The 19,185-nt window shown below is 35.1% G+C and overlaps 1 protein-coding gene and 1 non-coding gene across 3 annotated transcripts in view; one reads left to right on the top strand and one right to left on the bottom strand.

Moving 5' to 3' along the window:
* LOC110370379 (ankyrin repeat domain-containing protein 29) overlaps positions 1-19,185 on the bottom strand; it is a 41,231-nt gene that overhangs the window by 10,784 nt on the left and 11,262 nt on the right. For both annotated transcript variants that reach the window (XM_064038776.1, XM_064038775.1), the window contains exons 2-8: positions 8,418-8,546; positions 6,969-7,067; positions 5,588-5,686; positions 4,872-5,069; positions 1,118-1,315; positions 568-666; positions 355-453 (exon numbers count right to left, since the gene is read on the bottom strand). In XM_064038776.1, the coding sequence (XP_063894846.1) occupies positions 355-453; positions 568-666; positions 1,118-1,315; positions 4,872-5,069; positions 5,588-5,686; positions 6,969-7,067; positions 8,418-8,546 (921 nt within the window). The remainder of the gene's footprint in view (positions 1-354; positions 454-567; positions 667-1,117; positions 1,316-4,871; positions 5,070-5,587; positions 5,687-6,968; positions 7,068-8,417; positions 8,547-19,185) is intronic.
* Positions 177-248, top strand: Trnac-gca (transfer RNA cysteine (anticodon GCA)). The gene has a single exon. It is a non-coding gene; the product is annotated as a tRNA-Cys (tRNA).

The following is a 19,185-nucleotide window of genomic DNA, read 5'->3' as shown; positions in this document are numbered from 1 at the left end:
TTGACTCGATTCAATTGAGTCATCATTGTTAGAGGAGCGATAAAATAACCCGTTATCAGTGGGCGTAAAGTATGGCTTTATCAGCTTGCCTTTCTAGGGTGTATGTTAATTGCATGACGTCACCAGTTTCAATAGATAACAAAGAAGAATCCTTTGTTTGAGCAAGGCAGGCACGTGGGGATATAGCTCAGTGGTAGAGCATTCGACTGCAGATCGAGAGGTCCCCGGTTCAAACCCGGGTGTCCCCTGACCGAAAGTCTTTTTTTGTAATTTTTTTATTAAATGTTATGATAATCTTGACAATTATTTCCAAGGCTTTCATTTAAGTAAAGACTTTTTATAATAAAGTTTTACCTGATCAGTAAGCGCTGGGTCAGCTCCGTGAGCTAGAAGCAGTTCAACGATGTCCGTAGCGTCAGCAGCACAGGCAGCATGAAGTGCTGACGATCCAACCTATTTGCATAGTCAAGAGTCATTAATAATCTAGTCAATATTACTTCGTTTGTGGTTCTTAGGGCAGGTCAATGTGATTTTAAATCGGATAAAAAAATCTACATCTCAACTCACGTTGTTTTGCATATGGACATTCGCGCCAAATGCGAGCAGATGTTCCACAATACCTCGACAGCCTTGGGCGCACGCCATTTGCAATGCAGTCACACCATTCTGAAATCAAATTGCACTTTAACTGCATAGAAATAAGAGTCAATATTTTTAGGGCTCCCGTTTTTGTGTAAACCACAGAACAATGTTATTTCCAGTTATTCGGGCGTCCACAGGTAATGAGATCGAAATGTTTTATTCATAGCCTTTTATTTATATCTCCCACCTATTTTCGAGCTTTGTGTAAATGACAAATTCGAGTGATTTGGGGTATTTGTTGTGCAAACAACTTTTTTATGATCAAAACTTCTGCGAAAATCTCATCCTGACTAGAACTTAATTTGGGATTTGTTTAGTTGAAAGTTTGGTAGTAGGTAAATTAACGGTGTTTAATTATTCAGTTACACATAACATGTATGAAATTGATTACATATTAATTTTGTATTTTTTACTTTTTTGTCCTCACGATCACGAAAAAACATCGTTTCAAAGTACTAAGGCAGCATAAACTCACGTTGTCAACAGCGTCCACATGACATTCGGCATCTAGCAGCACTCTCACGAGTTCTGTGTGTCGATGTACGGCTGCCAGGTGTAAAGGAGTTCGCCCTGAGTTGTCTCGAGCCTCTTTCGAAGCGCCTTTGTTGATTAGGAATGCAGCAGTGGAGGAGTGACCACCTTCACAAGACACGTGCAGGGCTGTGCGACCTACCTGTACACCAAAAGGAACATCAGGATATCATAAAGCTTTAGGATCTTTAGCTTAACTTTACTGCCTATTTTTATTTTAAACCCTACAGGTAGACGAGTTATAATCAATGTTTCATCTTTGTTCTGTACCTACAGAATGAAATACATTTTAATCAAAATCCTGTCTTTGCTTCGCATAATAGAATTTAATAACGTGAGACTTTAATCTTCAAAGGAATGGATTCCACTCTTAGAAAGTGTTTTACTTTTTATTAAACTTTTCCTTTTCCTGATATAACACCGCTTCTACACCTTTGGAGAATCGAACCCGTTTCGTAACTCGATAAGTGAAAGGAAATTGAAGAAATCGCTCGAATGATATTCCTAATACATACGGGTTGACAATAACATGGGTTTACAAACACGATTCAAGCGTTTGACTTAAATAAAAAAAATATAAAGGTGTGAAATGTTAAGATTTGGAATTTTGTATAGAAAAGGTTTCTTTCTGTAAAAAACTTATCGAACGGATTCTAAGTAATTCCAATGGAGGTTTTTACTCGCAAATACATACAAAGCTACTTCGCAGAAAGTGTTGGCGACATAATAAATGTTACGTATCTAAAATTAGCAACATTATGCCGTAGGTAACAACATATCTTAGTGGGAAGGAATCCCGTGGGAGTAGGTAAAGGAAGTAATATGTTACGATAATAATAGACCGTGCGTAAACACTGCAGAGCAAAATAAATAAAGGAGAGTTTTAAAGCCCTATCGCTAAGCAAAGTGCAAATTCCAAATTAGAGCTCTTAAGATAAAAAGTCTACATCCCAAAATTGTTCGGAAATGAACCTAGAACCACTATCAGGCCACGACCACTAAACCGCCCCGCAGTAATCACCGCTATCTAAATCGACAACAAGCAAAATTGTGTTCAATCAAATTGTCCTTTTGTCATCACAATCAGATAACTTATCATAATTTGCTTTTCATGTTTAAAATTATCGATCCATTTCATTTTTATCTGATAAACTTTCAGGCTTGACGTCATTATTGGCTTCCAGTAGACCGGAGGAGCACATTGTTTGTGCTGTCATGTCGACTGCGATAAGTGGCTTTCTAGTAATGTCAGATGTCGAGTGGGTGGACGCTGGACCGTAATTGCCGGTACTCGGGTGACATAGCTCGTTGGAGTTCAGTCTGTTTTGACGCCAATTCGTGTTGATTTTCGGCGCCATTGTTTGGAGTAGCGCTTTGATTTCCCTCTAATACTGTCTACTCATGTTTGCCTAGTAGATTGGATTCTAAGTAGTCTGAATCAAGGTTGAGTTTTAGGTAGGGAATACCAATGAAATAAATAATATTGTCTATAGATTAAATATAGTTTCCTTTTTTACTCCATAAAGTTATCCGAATGCCAAAAAGAAAAGCGGTTTCATAACAATCTGCCTCCAGCAAAACACACAGCCGAATGAATAGCAGTATTTTCCGATATTTCCGAGTTTTATCGAGATATCGATTGCATCTTGATTAATAAACAGCTTAGGTCGGCATTGTATCGCATCGCAACAAAACGTTCAATGAGAGCGAATCGAAGTTCAATTGTGTTTTATTTTCATCCGACGATACCACGGTGATTGAAATATACTGAATCAATGGTGGAATGGAAACGTATTGTTTTCATGTTCATGAATAAAATGTTATATTATGTAGGTTTTGAAAGGGAAGCCGGCTTTTTCTTGCAAACCCTTCAGCAAAAACCATTTATTTATCAGTAAATAAAATAAAGAAAATTAACTTGTTAGCTATAATTAGCTATAAACAAGTTATAAAATGGTCTTTTAATGAAACGTAATTGCACCTACACAATACCCAATATCAATTTCTCCAACACTTACAGTAGAAATAGCTAACGATTTCCCAGTAAATTATCTATGGATATTCAGTGTTGCCATGCGTCTGTATAATTTTCTACTGTCATTAGGGATTACGTCCAACTGCATGCAGATTAGAGCACTAACGAGATAAACGCTCAATGGATCAATACAAGCGTAATTATCTGGACCCACTCGTTTGGAAGGATCAATTTGATTGATTGACGGAGCGTGAGGTTACTGATTTGGTGACCATAAGCAATCAGGTATTTTGTAATGGGTTGGAAACAGTTTAAAATAATAATGAACTTTGTATTTGTAGTATTTGATAGCTGAATTTTTAATATTTCGCATTATGCTTTGGTCTGACAATCATTAAAAGGGCTCAGGTATGTTTGACATAGATAACACATTTTTAGCCTATACTACAAAAAATCTGGTGGGTATTTTCCGTAGCATTACATATACTAGGTACATTGCTTTCCTTTAAACAGAATAATTATACCTAATTAATTGAATTTTAATAATGAACAAGCTTGTGGTCAATAAAAAATCATGGGTCGGCCATGGGTATAATTGAATTTACTATTGAATTTGTCTCCTGGGAAATTATTTTATACCTACTATAGAATGTATAATTTCTGGCAAAGTTCTTTATAGTGTGAGGTAACATTATTCCGTTGTATTTATTTTTTTTATTCAATACATATTGGTTAGTTAATTAGATACTGCAAATCACCACTTAGGTACTTGAACCACAGAAATAATTAGAAGTTTTATCGTTGAATTGAATAAAAAAACATTTGTTTCTACCTAGGAACTTGGTTGTTACGGCCGTTTACACGAAATAGTTTTATTTGCTTTTCCCAAATAGGCAATGAATAACGAAGGTTTACCTCGGGCCTAACTTGAGGCACTTCAATTATGTGAATTTATGTTCTAACGAGAATCCGTAATGGCCTTATAATTTAATTCTACGTTCCTATGTTCGGTCAAAGAATGTTAATCCTGGACTCCTGGTAGATAATCTTTAGCCGTCTGATCGAAAACGGAATTAATCTGGATTTATAGCTTCGCACTATGCCTGCCTTGTTTCAGTAAAATTCAAATTAATTCTTTGATCTGAGTTAATGCTCTTAAAACTTTTGTCGTTTGTGTACCTATTTGATAACTGAAAACTGTACAGTTAAACTGACAATGTACCTATCTAGGTTCTTATTTTAAAATCTTGCTTCAAATAACCTTAACATAAAAAAAAATATGTCATATAAGTATGGCAACCTGGTACTTCCCTAAGTCGAAACAAATACATACTTCGATGGTAATGGGACCTTTGTTCCGAAAGAAGTTTCCGGAAACTAATAAAAACTTTCCTCGTAAAGTGCTATTGCTATTTAGTAAGTTAGTAAATAAAGCGTAGAATAAACATGGACCAAATTAATTAATACTAAACTGTCCTTTTTCTGCTGGGGAGGGAAATATTTAATTGAGAGCCCATATTATTTATTTTTATTTATTTACTTACCAAAACGCAATCAGAATCAATAAATAAATGAATATTCAAGTTAATTAATTAGTCAAGCAGGACAAAGAAAAACAAGCCGCAACACAGTTTGACTGAAACTTTTGAAACTAAGTTCAGTTCTCAAACTTTATAAGTTAATACAAAACTTTGAAGTCTAGATTTACATAAGACCAACTTACCTTATTGACGGCATCAATATAAGCACCCTTTTGTAGCAACAACTCCACTAATGCAGTGTGTCCGGCCCTTGATGCCAATGCAAGTGGTGCGTCGCCCGCTGCATCAGAAGTTTGCACCTTAGCCCCCAGAGATATGGCATACTCTGCCACATCCAATGAGCCCCGGGAACACGCGCATTGGAGTAGGTCATTCTGCTTCTGTAAACAAACACTCCTTTTAGTTTATGTTTACCTAGTACTTTGTCACAGAGCGTTGTACATGCTGCCCTCGGACAGTTAATTTGTTATTAATTTTATTATCGTTTTTAGACTAGCGGAAGCTCTTCTTTGAATTTACCCTAAAACCGAGAATTTAAGGAATAAAATTATATCTCTTCGCCTTTGATGTCAGTCTATAAAACAACGCCTGACTACAAGTAATAATTTTATTATAATTGTAGCTAATTAACGAGGTTACGCGATATGAGTTTGCTGATACAATAATTGTTTATTCATTAAAATACACGCTAGCTTTTCGTTTTTGATTCAAGAGTTATTAAAACAAGTGAATTTGATGATGAATATCATATTTAGGTTAATTAGGTAGATATTATTAAGTAGAGTTACTTAATAACGTCATAATATTTGAAATAGTTGCTTTACGCAAACGAAATAGACAGGTACTCATTCATACACATCAGATTAAATTAATATAAGTGCTGGAAAAGTGATCATACTTTATTAGTAGCGGCAAGACAGGCTCCGGCTGCCACCAGGGTTTTCACGGCATCTAGGTGGCCATGCCACGCCGCCATCAACAACGGTCGCATTCCGAACTGAAACAATCATTATTTTTACCTCTTGTCAGCTATGCGTGCCTAGTACTTTAGCTATCCCAAAGAACTAAATTAATAACCCTTCTGTTGATTGGACTCCAGGGAGTCCGACGTCAAAAACATGTCAAAAACACTCATCTGTGTACCGCGCTCCTGGAGTCCGCTTCTAACCGGTCGCTTTATTTTACAGTAAAATTAACAGGTTTTAAATTCAAAAAACGTTGTTGGAGTACCAGTTAGTTTTACGAACGTTAAAATTTCATAATAAAAACCTCAAAACCGTGTGTCATAAACCTGTACCTCGCATTCCGAACTAAAACCATAATTCTTTTTACCTCTTGTCAGTTATGCATGCCTAGTACTTCAGCTATACTAAAAGTGTTGATCGGACTCCAGGAGTCCGTCAAAAACATGTCAAAAACACTCCATCTGTGTAAAGCGCTCCTAGAGTCCGCTTCTCGCTTTACTTACTGTTTAATGTCATAAATCTGTACCTCACATTCCGAACTGAAGACATAATTATTTTTACCTCTTGTCAGCTATGCATGCCTAGTACTTTAGCCAGAAATCCGATGTCAAAAACACTCATCTGTGGAAAGCGCTCCTGGAGTCCGCTTCTAACCGTGTCGCTTTATTTTGCCGCTTAATGTCATAAACCTGTACCTTTACTGCTCTTACTTGCAAAAAGTGTATGGGAAAGAATTACATTAGTAGAATAGTTAGAATTAAGTAGTCTCCCAGTTCGCGGTAGATGAGGCGTTTTTGTAAAACTTGAAAAAATGTATAAGTATGGGGGAAATATGATTGAATTGTATTTCTTTCGCGGGCTTTTTATGCTAGTAGGAAAGACACTCTTCAAAAATGCTTATTATTCAAACGAGGACTTTGAATATTTTTTATTTTATTTAGTACTCCAATTATTATTTATTGTCTGGTTCTTATACACAACCACCTTATACTATCAAATGAAAAAGTTGATACCCCATATTTATAGAAAAATAATATATTTCTGAATATTATCTTATTTTTATATACATATATAAATAAAAAGTCTGAAAGGATATTGATGTAATTTTTTTGTTGAAATCAAGTTACTCTTAGGTTTAATGCAAGACTATGGACAAAACAAGCACACTAGTGTGGCAAATGTCACTTTAAGTGCCTGTAGACATGGCGAGATTCAGTTTTCCAGGAAGTGTATTGAAAGAGAATTTATCTTAGTTATGAAAACTGTTGTTATTAGAATTAATATAATTACTTCCTTACACCTAAGTAAAATTACCTTATCCGCAGCCTCTATATCACACTTGGATTCTATGAGCAAGTTTATAATTTCGACGTTTCCTCTGCTGGCAGCCCAGTGGATCGGCGCCCTTCCATACTAAAAACAAAATAAAAATAAACATTAGCAGGAATGTCTAATTTATGTTAGTACATAACTTTCAAATTATTTCTTTGCCCGGGTCGTAACTAAAAAGGCATGTTTGCTAGGCATATTTAGGGCATGTGGGCAGAATTTTGGTATTCATTAAGTATACATTTTTTACTTTTAACATGGTCTCGTTTAATTAAAAGCTTGGTTTGTTCCAACGTTTTCAGAATTGTAGCTAAAATAATATGCTCAAATATATTTCTGCTGATTGTAAAAATATGACTGTAATACACGGAATGCGAGAAAATTGTTAGGTAATCTAAGCCAGAGTATGAAGCATATTGCTTTTATAAATATCTGATAAGCATTCATCCCGTGAGTCGCGTGTAGGTTCCTACATACAAGTAATTTCTTATAATAATATTGCAGTGCAATCTCCGTTAGAAGTTGATAGTGATATTAGCAAAGCTCCTCGGGGATTGAACCGACTGATACACGATGAGTTCTTGTAGGCCACGGAGGAAAGAAAGATGAGTGGAGATACCACACGGCAGGTAGGTCAGGCGCCTTCTTGTAGGTCAAGTAACGTACTGTGGTGGGAATTACCAAAGCGATTAGTTACGACTGAACTAACGAGACGTTCGGGTTTGTTAACACATCTGTAAAGGAACGGGTGTTGATTGATTGGTGATTTGCTTTTAAAAAATGACAGATTCCAAAGAAGGCCTGGATAGCTCCACGAAGTTTTTGCGTTATGATAATATCTCCGCTGGTCGTTTTCTTCTCCATGATGTAGTTACTACATGTATAACTATATATGCTACAAGACAATTACGGGCTCCAGCGAACTGTAAAAGCTGTTTACTTGTTTACACGATCAAGAATGAATAAATTCGTGAATTTCGGGAGATCCGACAATAGACGCCAGTTGTTCCTGATCTCATTAGATGTACTTAGGTACGTCACGAGGGATCTTCTCGGGTAACAATATAATTGTCACTGTCACGTAGGTAATATTGCTGTGTACGTCGGTATACGAATGTTAAGCGTTTAATTAATTTATTCATATGTAGCTTATGTTACAGTAAGTTATTACCTAGTACCTGAATGGAGTTTGCCTGGTGGTATGTCGAAGTATTGATGTGGGGAATTTACTTCATTTCAAGTTTAACTTCATTAAAGCTTAATAACATTCACCCAGAAATGGAAAGTATGTGAAAATATAAAAACAGAATGTCTTCAAAAATGTCCATTGCACATTTTGTGGTGGGGTTTATTCGTGTCACTTTTGTCCACAAATTACTGATGGTTTATTTTAAGAGTACCAGGATGGCATATCCCAGAAAGAGCTGGACTCACATTGTTCCTGCAGTTGACATCGGTCGGCCGCTCCAGTGCTTCACGAACAGCTGCCGGTTCGTTCTTGATAACTGCCTCATGAAGAAGAAGGTCGTTTTGCTGGATGCGGGTACGGTTGTCTGAAGCCATCTAGCGACAAAAGAAAATAGCTTTATTTCTGCAAACGAGGTATAAAATATTTAGGACTCGCCTAGATTTAATGGGCAAGTAACTTTAATGAGGAGACTGGAACTTTCAACACTATAATTGGGCAGCAAATTTTTAATGTGTAGCGCAAAGACGGTCTCTCGGCTACGAAAATCTGGGTGCTCTTTCTCTCTACTTAAAGATCTAAACTTTATGAGTTAAAAAAAATGGTTCCCGAATTCTTTGAACACTTCTTGTGTAGACGAATTTGTTTGTATGTTCATGTATAGGTCGTGAGGTCAAGTAAGCATATCACTAGTTCTAATTAACATTTCGATCAAACGGTGAAATAGCGCTCGATTCTGTTGCCGTTAATTATATTGGCGCCTTTCTGACTAGGTATTGGAGTTGATTTGCAGCACCTATTTGGTGGTAAATAAGTGTTCAAACGTGGACGAAATTCAAACTTAGATTAATTAATTACCTTAACAAAATAATAGAGCTTTATCTGATGTTCTTTTATCGTTGCATGTTTATCAAAATAAATAGAACACGCTCAGCTTTTTCCGAAAACTAGACTTTGTATTGTAATAGTATCCTTTTTCCAGAATTTTCAGGCAGGCCAACAAAGCTAGGTATATTTGTGAACAAACATGTAGGAACCTATTCTGTCCTGTTCTATGAATATAAAACGAGTATAAAAAGCGTTGTTGTTGAAATTTTCGTGATAGTAAAGTTACACTGGCGGGAAAAACATCGACCAACCTTGACAATGGTCTTGAGGTTCCTCTGTGCGTTAAACCTTGCTCCATTTTTGAGGGCTGCTTTATGCATCACAGTACTGTGACGACGGAGGCTTTTGATTTGCGTAATTTAGTCTGTTTTCTAAAGTAGGAACTGACTGTATTTTGCCCAGTGTTAAAACAAACACATGTTTCTTTAATTTGAAGTTTAATTTGTCAAGATATAGGTCTATATACAGATAGATGTGTGTGTATAGGTCTAAATAAAAAAGTCACCATAAAATAGGCCGATCTGATCTTTGCTGTAGATAAAGTATATCAGCCTCCGGGCTGTTGTTTGATTGCCAAACTGGGTTCAATTGCTTGATATGCGACCCGTTTGTTTGCTTACCTTAAAATAAAACAATTAAAACGCTTTTGGCCCCCAGCGATAGCAACATACGAACGACTGTTTACTGTTTTTAATTACTCTTTTTGAGCAGAGTTTACTTTATTTTGTCATTGTTATTTTGGACTATGTACTAGGGCACCATATTATTGGTGTGGTTCAAAAGAATTATTTGAAAATCTCGGACAACCCGTGACCATATATTGTAAAGTGGATCGAAGATATTATTATGGCTACAACAAGATTGTAGGTACAGTTTAGTGTGCAATGCAAGTTAGTATTTGTAATAGACATTAATTCGTATTGTAGTTTTATTCGATTGTATGAATCAATGAATCAATCACATAGTTTTGATGTGAATCTAAAGTTCAGTTTGTGTGTGTTTTTTTTGAAGACCAGTCTTTTAAAATTGAACTTGTGTCATCTAACGACGAATGGAATTTATACCTGAAATAAATAAAAAATATACATTTATCGTGACTATCATATTGTTAATACTAACCAGCAAATGTGTTTAAACTGTTATTTTATATTTCTATGTAGGTATATTTGGAATAAAAAGATTTTACGTTCAAACATCAAAAACATTTCCATTCATGTTCGTTGCCTTTGTACTGTTTTGTCAAATTCCACAGACCACAGGTTTTATTTACATAGCCACATGCATGTTTTCTGTGTTAGGAAATCATACAAAGAGAGTTGTCGGTCAGTTTCAGCCAGACATTCGTTTAGACATAAATCAAATTATACTCAGACAAAATATTCAGTGTATGCACATTTTCTTTAAAATCTGGAAAACTTAATCTATAAGTATCTCCTGTTATATCATGTTCGCCTAGTACCTTTTATACTTATTCCGAAGCAACTACAATCATGTAAACCGCATACGGTCAGTCACTCAGGTATGTTAGGTGTACATAATAATGTATTTGAAATTCTCATTGAAATATTATTATTGCTTTATCGTTGATACCAAGCATGCACTCAAGCATCTAATTGCACTCAGAAACTCTGTAACCAGATATCGGAGGTGCTGCTATTAACCCGCTCTAACTCAATTTGCTAACATTTCAGTGATATAGGTAAGCACTTAATAAAGGCTTTTAGACGCTGTTCTACTGAGATTTCTAGGTACACACTTCTTAGGTAGGTATTTTACCCGACTACCGAGAAGATAATCCAGAGCCATCTCTATTATTTCTATTTAAATATATACTTAACTCAAAAGCTGGTTACTTTAATGCGTCATTAGAAGGGTTTATCAAAACAATGGTTTCCAGCAAAATAATTGTTCATTGTTCTTCGAAATTCCAGAGAGCTCTTTGGGCTCATGTTTTCTTGGTAGCAGTGTTTTCCATTCACTCGTTATTCATAACCCGGAATTAAAAGACTCAAACAGTCTCTAACGCGCCTTCCTACTTTGTGGAAAATCATTCTTCATTTTGCTGATTCATTCATTAGTGGTTAAGTCTTCGCTACATGCAGCCTATTAATTTCTACTGCAAAGTAGGGCAACCATTCTTCGTGTACAATCACTTGAATTTTCTACCTTTTGATTGGAAAACACTTCGACGTAGCGTGTAGAAGATACTAATAACGACATGAGCAACTTTGACATATACCTAAATTAGTGAGTTAAGGCACCTACAATGAAATACTTCCGTCCGTTATGCTTTAGCAGTTCCGAATATGTAATCAATTGTGTTTTTGTAACTCTGTGTTAGTAGATAGGTAATTTAGTTTCTTAGAAATAGATTCAAACGCTTTATTCTTTTCCCGATAATTTATCCATCGCGTACACAGTAGCAGCAGTTTCTAGTTAGGCAAAAGAAACAAAGAAAACATTAACAATAGTCTTGTAGTTACTAGGCAAGCAGAACAATAAGCCAACATCTTGAAGCGTCTCGATTACAATAACGAGGTTCGTATTTACCCCCTCGAGCGGCTTGGAGGCTACTAGGATAATAGCACTGGTTGGTGGTATTATTTCCATAATGTCAATAGCTTACAGGCTGGTGAACCAACCTTATTTATATAGCTAGCCGACTCCATAGCGTATTTTTATGATAAAAATATTAATTATTATTAAATTCTCAAGTTTAAAAATCTGAATAAAATATATATAACTCGCACCTGCCCAATTTCGCGATGTCGATATTTCATTTGCATTTGAGTAGTCGGCTAAATGTAATTGGTGTACTGGAAATGCAAATTAAACATGGCAGTTAGGTATGCTTATTCGAGTCCATATTGTTTGGGAACAATTTTCATGCATGTTGCGAACATTGTTACGTGAACTACAGGACTTTACGAAATAATAAATAACAAAATATTCATTTTTCATAAGTTTTTGAAGTCATAAATATTTACCTATTGAATGTAGGTCAAATTAAATGATCACTTTTCACGTCTGGGCAGAACCCCAAAAACACAGCCCTTTCACCACTTCCTAGTGTTAAGAATTTTCCTAATAAACCTCTGTAGTATATCTTATTATTATTCTTTATTGTACACAAAAACATTTAAAAGACACACACAACACAGAGAAGACATGTACAAAGGCGAGCTTAACCCAGAACTGGGTTCTCTAACAGCAAACCTTAGAGCGATAGAGAGATGCGATAGGGAAGAGAAAATTTAAAGTGCACAACATTAAACAAAACAGAGGTGAAATTACATAACATAAAATATATACCTATAAATAAAACATAAAATATAATAAATAAATAAATACAAACATACAAATAAGGTCATGTTGACAGGAAATGTTCTTTAATTCGTCTCTTGAAGACATCTAACGATGCGCTGTCACGTATACTGTGAGGCAGAGCGTTCCAAAGCCTCACAGCGCGAACAGTGAAGAATCCATCATAACGGCTCGAAGTATGAGGAGGGATACGGAGTAAAAGAGATGAAGAGGAGCGACAGGGTTTGCCTCTAGGAACAAGGAACTCAAAGCGTTCCCTAAGATAATTTGGATCTTACAAAATATTTTAAATATTTTTTCAAAAGTGAGACTTAGTTCCAAAAACGCAACTAGATGGCGTTGTTGCGTTTAAAAGCGCGCTATGGTTTCGTTCACACGATTTAAGTAGGCTGCTGAATTTTTTGTTCAGAGCTGTAACAAACAAACGGAATATCTAAATCTATCGGTTCAGCCGTTTTACAATATTTTTGCAAGACGCTTGCAGTCGAGAGACTCGCACAGCGTTTTATATAAATATAAATAAATAAACTAGCCGTTTTCCTGCGGTTTTACCCGCGTCCCGTGGTAACGACTGCCCGTACCGGGGTAAAATATAGCCTATGTTACTCGTGGATAATGTAGCTTTCGAATGGTGAAAGAATTTTTAAAAACGGTCCAGTAGTTTTTGAGCCTATTCATTACAACCAAACAAACAAAGTTTTGCTCTTTATAATATTAGTATAGATAAATATAATGTGTAGTAATAAATAGTTCAACGAAATGCTAATTTACTCGTAAGACGAGTAGATTACTGAGGGGTGACTGGAGTTACTGAAATATAATGAAAATTCTCTTGCATTTCCATATCATTTCCCGCTTATTAATATCTACCGATATTACTTCTTACATTTCTTCAAATACTGGCATAATTTAACTAGCATCTACCGTACGGCTTAAAACGTAAGTTCAGCTTAGCGGGTTTAAATAATATTAGTAGATAGGTTTGTTTTGTTGTTGTAACATAATATATAATCATACATTCTTTACCTCAGTCAAATCGTGTGAATAAAACCACTTCATTTGAACGCAACAACGTCATCTAGATTAGAACTTACTTTCAGTTATGCATAATTTTTAATGTTCTACAATAATTTAATTAATTCACTATTTCTTGCGTGGAAAAGTATCAAACATAATACGTATATAAAACTATCCATACATTGAAATACATTCTTACAAACTTTCTCATTAAAACATTAGCAGAATAAATTAAAGAACAATAAATGGGTGCTTGTTTTAGTTAATTCTATGGTTTTTTCTATAAACGGTACCTAGAACATTTTTTTTGCAACTCTCACAAAAAACCTTATTATTTTATATTATTATACTAGGGCAGCAAGGCTTAAAGGAGTTGTTCCTTCAAGCTTATAAGAAGAATGAATTTCAAACGCTTGAGCGAAGGGGTCCCGTCTTCGTCGTCTTGGAGACGGGTGTCCGCCTAGAGCTATATTTACATAGCCTTTGAACATAGCTTGTTACTCACGCTCTTGTTGAAATCTCTGCTAAACAGTCTTTAATATTAATAATGTTTTTTTACTACTTACTTCTTTGTAACGATTCATAAGGCAAAATATAGAAACAAAAAAATCTTTGTGACAAACAATCAAATTGATTTTAGACGACATGGGTTGGAATTAATATATATTTAATCATGTATATTTGATAGAATTGTATTTTTAAATCATAAGTACCACTTTACATAAATTTACTAGTACGCAATTTTCCAAGTAAAGCAATTTAAAATTTCCTTTCAGACTAGCTGTCTTCTGAAAGAATTTATAATTTCGCTCAAAGACAGTCTTGAAATTAAATATAATAGAATTTATCAGAAGTAATTAATAACTGGGGAAGCTTCCTAGAAATATACATTTTAATGGGTAATATTTACCTATATTTACACCTTTATACAGCAAAGGCCCGCGGTTTCTCTCGTGAATTATTAGGTAAGTCTTCTAAGTTGAAAGGTGGATCATAAATCTAAATTTCTCTAGGCAGGTATACCAACAATCTTGTAATCAGTCACACTTATTTTACATTTATATTAATATATCAAGAATTCCGATATTCTATTCTGTGAACTAAATATCTGACGGGCGGACTGCTTCAAATTCGCTTGTAAATATTATATTACGAACGTCAAGCAAATTCAAGTCCTGTTTGTTAGGGGAATTTAGAGTGATAATCATATCTCAATGTATATTATGTTTGACAGAATATAATACATATACATATTTTTTTAGTTAGGATACTTTACTCTATTATGGTTCTCTCCATCTGTAACGATGGTTTATTTCAGTCGGCTGTATTTCAGGTTTTGGTAGGCACATGTTCGAAAAACAGCTGTGCAGGTGACATCGAAATGTTTCCGTTTTTACGTCTGAGAACCTTTTTATTTATTTTGTTTATCATACGAACCGTGCAATGACACGTTCTGGTAATCGTCGTATGAATGCAACGCAATTTCACATTTCCTGCAATTGCTACTATCCTGGTAGGTTGCTATTGCTATAGTAATATAATGTTATTTCCATAGATCATAATAGGTATTGTGAATGAAAAAAGATTTTAGATAACCCTGAAATAATTGGTCATGTATTTGTTTTTTTTCAAAAACAAATAACAACGAAGATACGATGGATTTTGTGTTACCTCATTTTGAGTACAAATACACAAATGTGACGTCACAAGCCCGATGTTATGCCCCGTAAAATGTCATGAAAGCCGCTGATTTTGGTGTAAATCGTTGAACCTCAAAGAACCCTCACCCTTGATCGAAGCATGATTTATCGGCGATGATAAAGTTACCCAGAGGACGCATTAATCAAGGGCCTTCACAGTCTTCTATAGATTTCCCCTTCATTATGTAAGTCAATAGACAGAGGCACGCGGTTATACATGCTCCTTTCATCTCAGTTTGAATGTCATAAGCCCAGGATAACGTGGATAAACTAGTTTGTCATAGATTTAACCGGCTTATATGAATCATATCGCACAGCCACATGGACAGCCAGATGCATGGGGTCTTGGGACATATTTTAGCACTTGTCTTGAACGTTTATTTAGTCAAAATTCTTATCTATTCTAAAAAGTAATGTTTCGAGCACCCAAAAAAGCTTAGAGAAAAAGCTAAGTGAAAGACGTGTTACTAAGTACAATTTTTCGAAGAGGTTCTTCAAATAAAAATGCTTAGTAATAAAAACATTGATTTCAACATTAAATAGTTTACAAGTGTAATTTTCCGAAAACTGTGCAATTATTGTAATTCAGAACAGCGATAATATACGCGTGTAGGAGCCAAAATCCTGTTAACATTTTATGGAAGCACACGACCGCATCACCTGAATGAATTATTTCGGCCGAGGTAACCGTTCCATTACACGCGCCAAGTTTTATTGAAAAAATTCACACAAATGTTACGTTTGGGAGCGATGGGATGGAATGGATCGACCTGCTATACTTACGTAATGCTGGGTTCTTATATGACCAATTATTCTGTCAGTGCTGTTTTAACATAGTGCTTCTTAGGTAATAGAAATTAATGGAGAAGTTACCTTACTTAGTTGTGGTCGGAACAGGACATAAGTAGAGCATGTATCGGTACAGAATTAATAATCTATTCCGTTGGTCGAATCCCCGGAGGATGTGTAATACTCTAATTTTCTATGTAGGTACATATGCCATATCATTTAGCTGTTGTCGTCATGTCAAGTAGATAAATGTTTATGTAGACATAAACAATTTTTAGTCTTAAAAGTTCTAAGTACAAAATCCTCCTTCTTAGAACTCGCTGTTTTTCGGGCAAAAAATCCGCCAATCGAAAAATTCTGACATGTTCCGACATTTATGTCAGAACTCCTGCGAGATATATCGAGATTCAATAGGCAAACATTACTCGCCAGGAGGTGATATTATTAGTGAGAGTATCCTACCAGAAGTTTCCGTTTATTCGCTGAAGGTGAAGCAGAGCCGTGCTCATTATTTCTGCAGCTCGTGTATTTTGAATGATCCTGATGCGATTCATCCAGTTTATGCTTCCCTGATCCTTGGAGTGTGACAAACGTTGTTCTACTTAGCCAACTGTGAATTAAATAGGTAAAATATAAGATTTGCTGAGCTATGGAGAGGAGATTTGCAATACATGTGTATTTCTGTTTCCGTTATTATTTGATACACGTAAACACACGATCACGAATTAGCCATTTCGTTTTTGAAAATAACAGTCAGCCAGCCAAATATCAAATAATTTATCGTCCAGTTTGTCCCATAGTCCTTACCTACTCATAGCTACTCAAGAAAGGCAAAGTTACACATAATATTTTTATTACGAACATACTTTTCACTTCCTGTGAATGGAAAGTAGGTACTTCATAACCTTTCTTTTCTTTGACTAACCAACGTAATAAAATGTTACACGTGAAAGTGTTTTTTATTTTCAGTACTTATATATTACTTTTCAGGAAGGAATACCAATATTCCCTTGATTAAAACTCTGCCGACTGTGATAAATTTTTACTGTAAGCAATTCCAAGTTATAGCCTGAAGTAAATGTAACTTTATTGTGTAAAATATACGAGTCAATTTCGCTCGGCTTTCAAATGGAAATTGCGAACCCTGAGTATGTGACATGGTGAACTTTGTTAAAGAATCACGTGTGACTGTTTTAATTTAAATTAAGAATATCTCCTCGTTATTATGTTAACCTGGTAGTTTTGGGTCGTTCGTCGTTTCGCCCCACAAGCGATTGGCACCACCGTTGAGAACTCAACTGGCCTCAAGTGTAGGCAATATATTTGGAAGTCGCTTCATGTAAATAAATTGTTTGTCAGCCGTTCAATTAGACTCGAAGCTGACCCCAATTTAGATTTGGAAAAATAGCATAGAGTTTATTTAGAGCAACAATATTTAACCAGTTTTTCACCCGAGTCAGAAGAAAATCACTAGTTTTTACATACATATAGTTCTGTGTAACCCTTCCCGGTGATATATAGCAGGAATTTGTACCTGTCGCGATATCTTTTTACCTTTTGTAGCCTCATCAATCTTTTGGCTCTGAAAGAATGTTGCATGAAGCGTGGATCACATCTTTTTTTCTTACATATGGGTCAAGAGTTTCTTGTTGCTATTATTTGCCTTGCGTACACTTAAAAATAGACGGGTGGTGTACTGTAGAGAAAGAAAAAAACAGTATATTTAATTATCACTCTTGAGTTATCCTAGTTAACTGAAATATTTTTATATGGTCACTTACCTAATAATCCCATTGTGCGTAGGTATCAATGAAAAATAAGATAAAATAACAGTACACTAACATGCGTAGGTACTTATTTGTGTATTTTCATATTGAATGGAAATATTCAATAACCTTTATTCTTTGTTAGTTTTTCTTGAGGGGTTTTTCCTCAACAATGAACATGTAGGTACCGGAAAAAAATATCGTTACAAAGAGTAAAAAATATAGGTACACGTAAGTATAAACTCCTAAAGAAAGACAAGACTAAATGTAAGAAATTTTTTAAAGCTATGATAATAATATAAGACACTTAATTTCCTCAAATTGTTTTCATTAAAATTCTTAATTAATAAATGTTTAATCTGAAACTTAAAGCCGGAAAATGCCAGCATTTATTAAAAAAACTTTGTATAAAAAATCTAAGGATATTGAAAACTCACATTTCTTTCTATAAAACTCTTCGAGTATTTAAGATGTACTAATTAATTCTAGGGTGGAACAGTATTAAGCCCAGTTTAAGTACCTACATCACTAAGGTATATTGTGTCCCTCATGTGGGACAAAAGGGACAGAATGATGGACAACCGTATTTACCTTTACCTTAGTAATTTGTCTCCAGAGATGATTTACTGGGAAAGGTACATCACGTAGTTTCTTATGAGAAAATACGAAGGAATTATTTCCTAAAATTCTAAATGGTATCAAAACCTCATTTGAACAGACTTTTATTCGATACAACTCATATGAAACCTTAAAAATATTTACTCTAGGTACTCTGTTAAAATTTTGAGAACGTTACTCAGGCGCTTCTAGCTTACCTACTAATATTGAAAGAATTAATCACAATAATTAAGAGTACAAAATAACCAAACAAAAAATGATTTCCCCTTTTATTTATTACATTAGTACAGTGTACATATTGATAAAGGCTTTCTCAGGAAGCAAGCTTACGTAGGATGGCAACAAATTGACGTTTCAACCATCTCGTATGACCAAGATCTTTTGCGATATTTTCACATAATTAGTGACGAACTTATTACCTAATATATACACTTACTATAACAAATATTTAAAAAATTGCATCAAAAAACTCCTCATCGCTGCCCACCGGGAGTGTACCCAAGAGGCTGGCAGCATATTAAGTTATTGTAAAAAGTTATTTGTAAATAAAAAATTATTAGTGACGTCACTAACCTTCGTAAAAAGGGTAGGTAGATATACCTATGTCTAGAAATAAACCCCTTAATTGGACGAGTGTTTCAAAAGTTTATATGGGTAACTCCTGTTTTTAAGGCTTGTAGGAAGTAGGAATGATTTTTGGTTGTTTATTTTGTACCTTTGTTATTTATAGCAGGGTGGAGAATAGCTTTGTATTTATAACGTGGGATTCGGGATTCGAGTTCGGGCTATTTTGTTAAACCATGGGGAATTTGTATGTACCAGGAGTATAGAACTGTAGCATTTTGTAACAAAGAGATTCATTCATTCATAAATACAACTTTGCTTCGTGCAATTTTTCTGCCCAGATGTTGCAG

Source organism: Helicoverpa armigera, chromosome 17, assembly GCF_030705265.1.
Source record: "Helicoverpa armigera isolate CAAS_96S chromosome 17, ASM3070526v1, whole genome shotgun sequence".
NCBI classification, from domain to species: domain Eukaryota; kingdom Metazoa; phylum Arthropoda; class Insecta; order Lepidoptera; family Noctuidae; genus Helicoverpa; species Helicoverpa armigera.
Note: the sequence above shows the minus strand (reverse complement) of the source record. Positions and strands in the feature narration are given on the sequence as shown.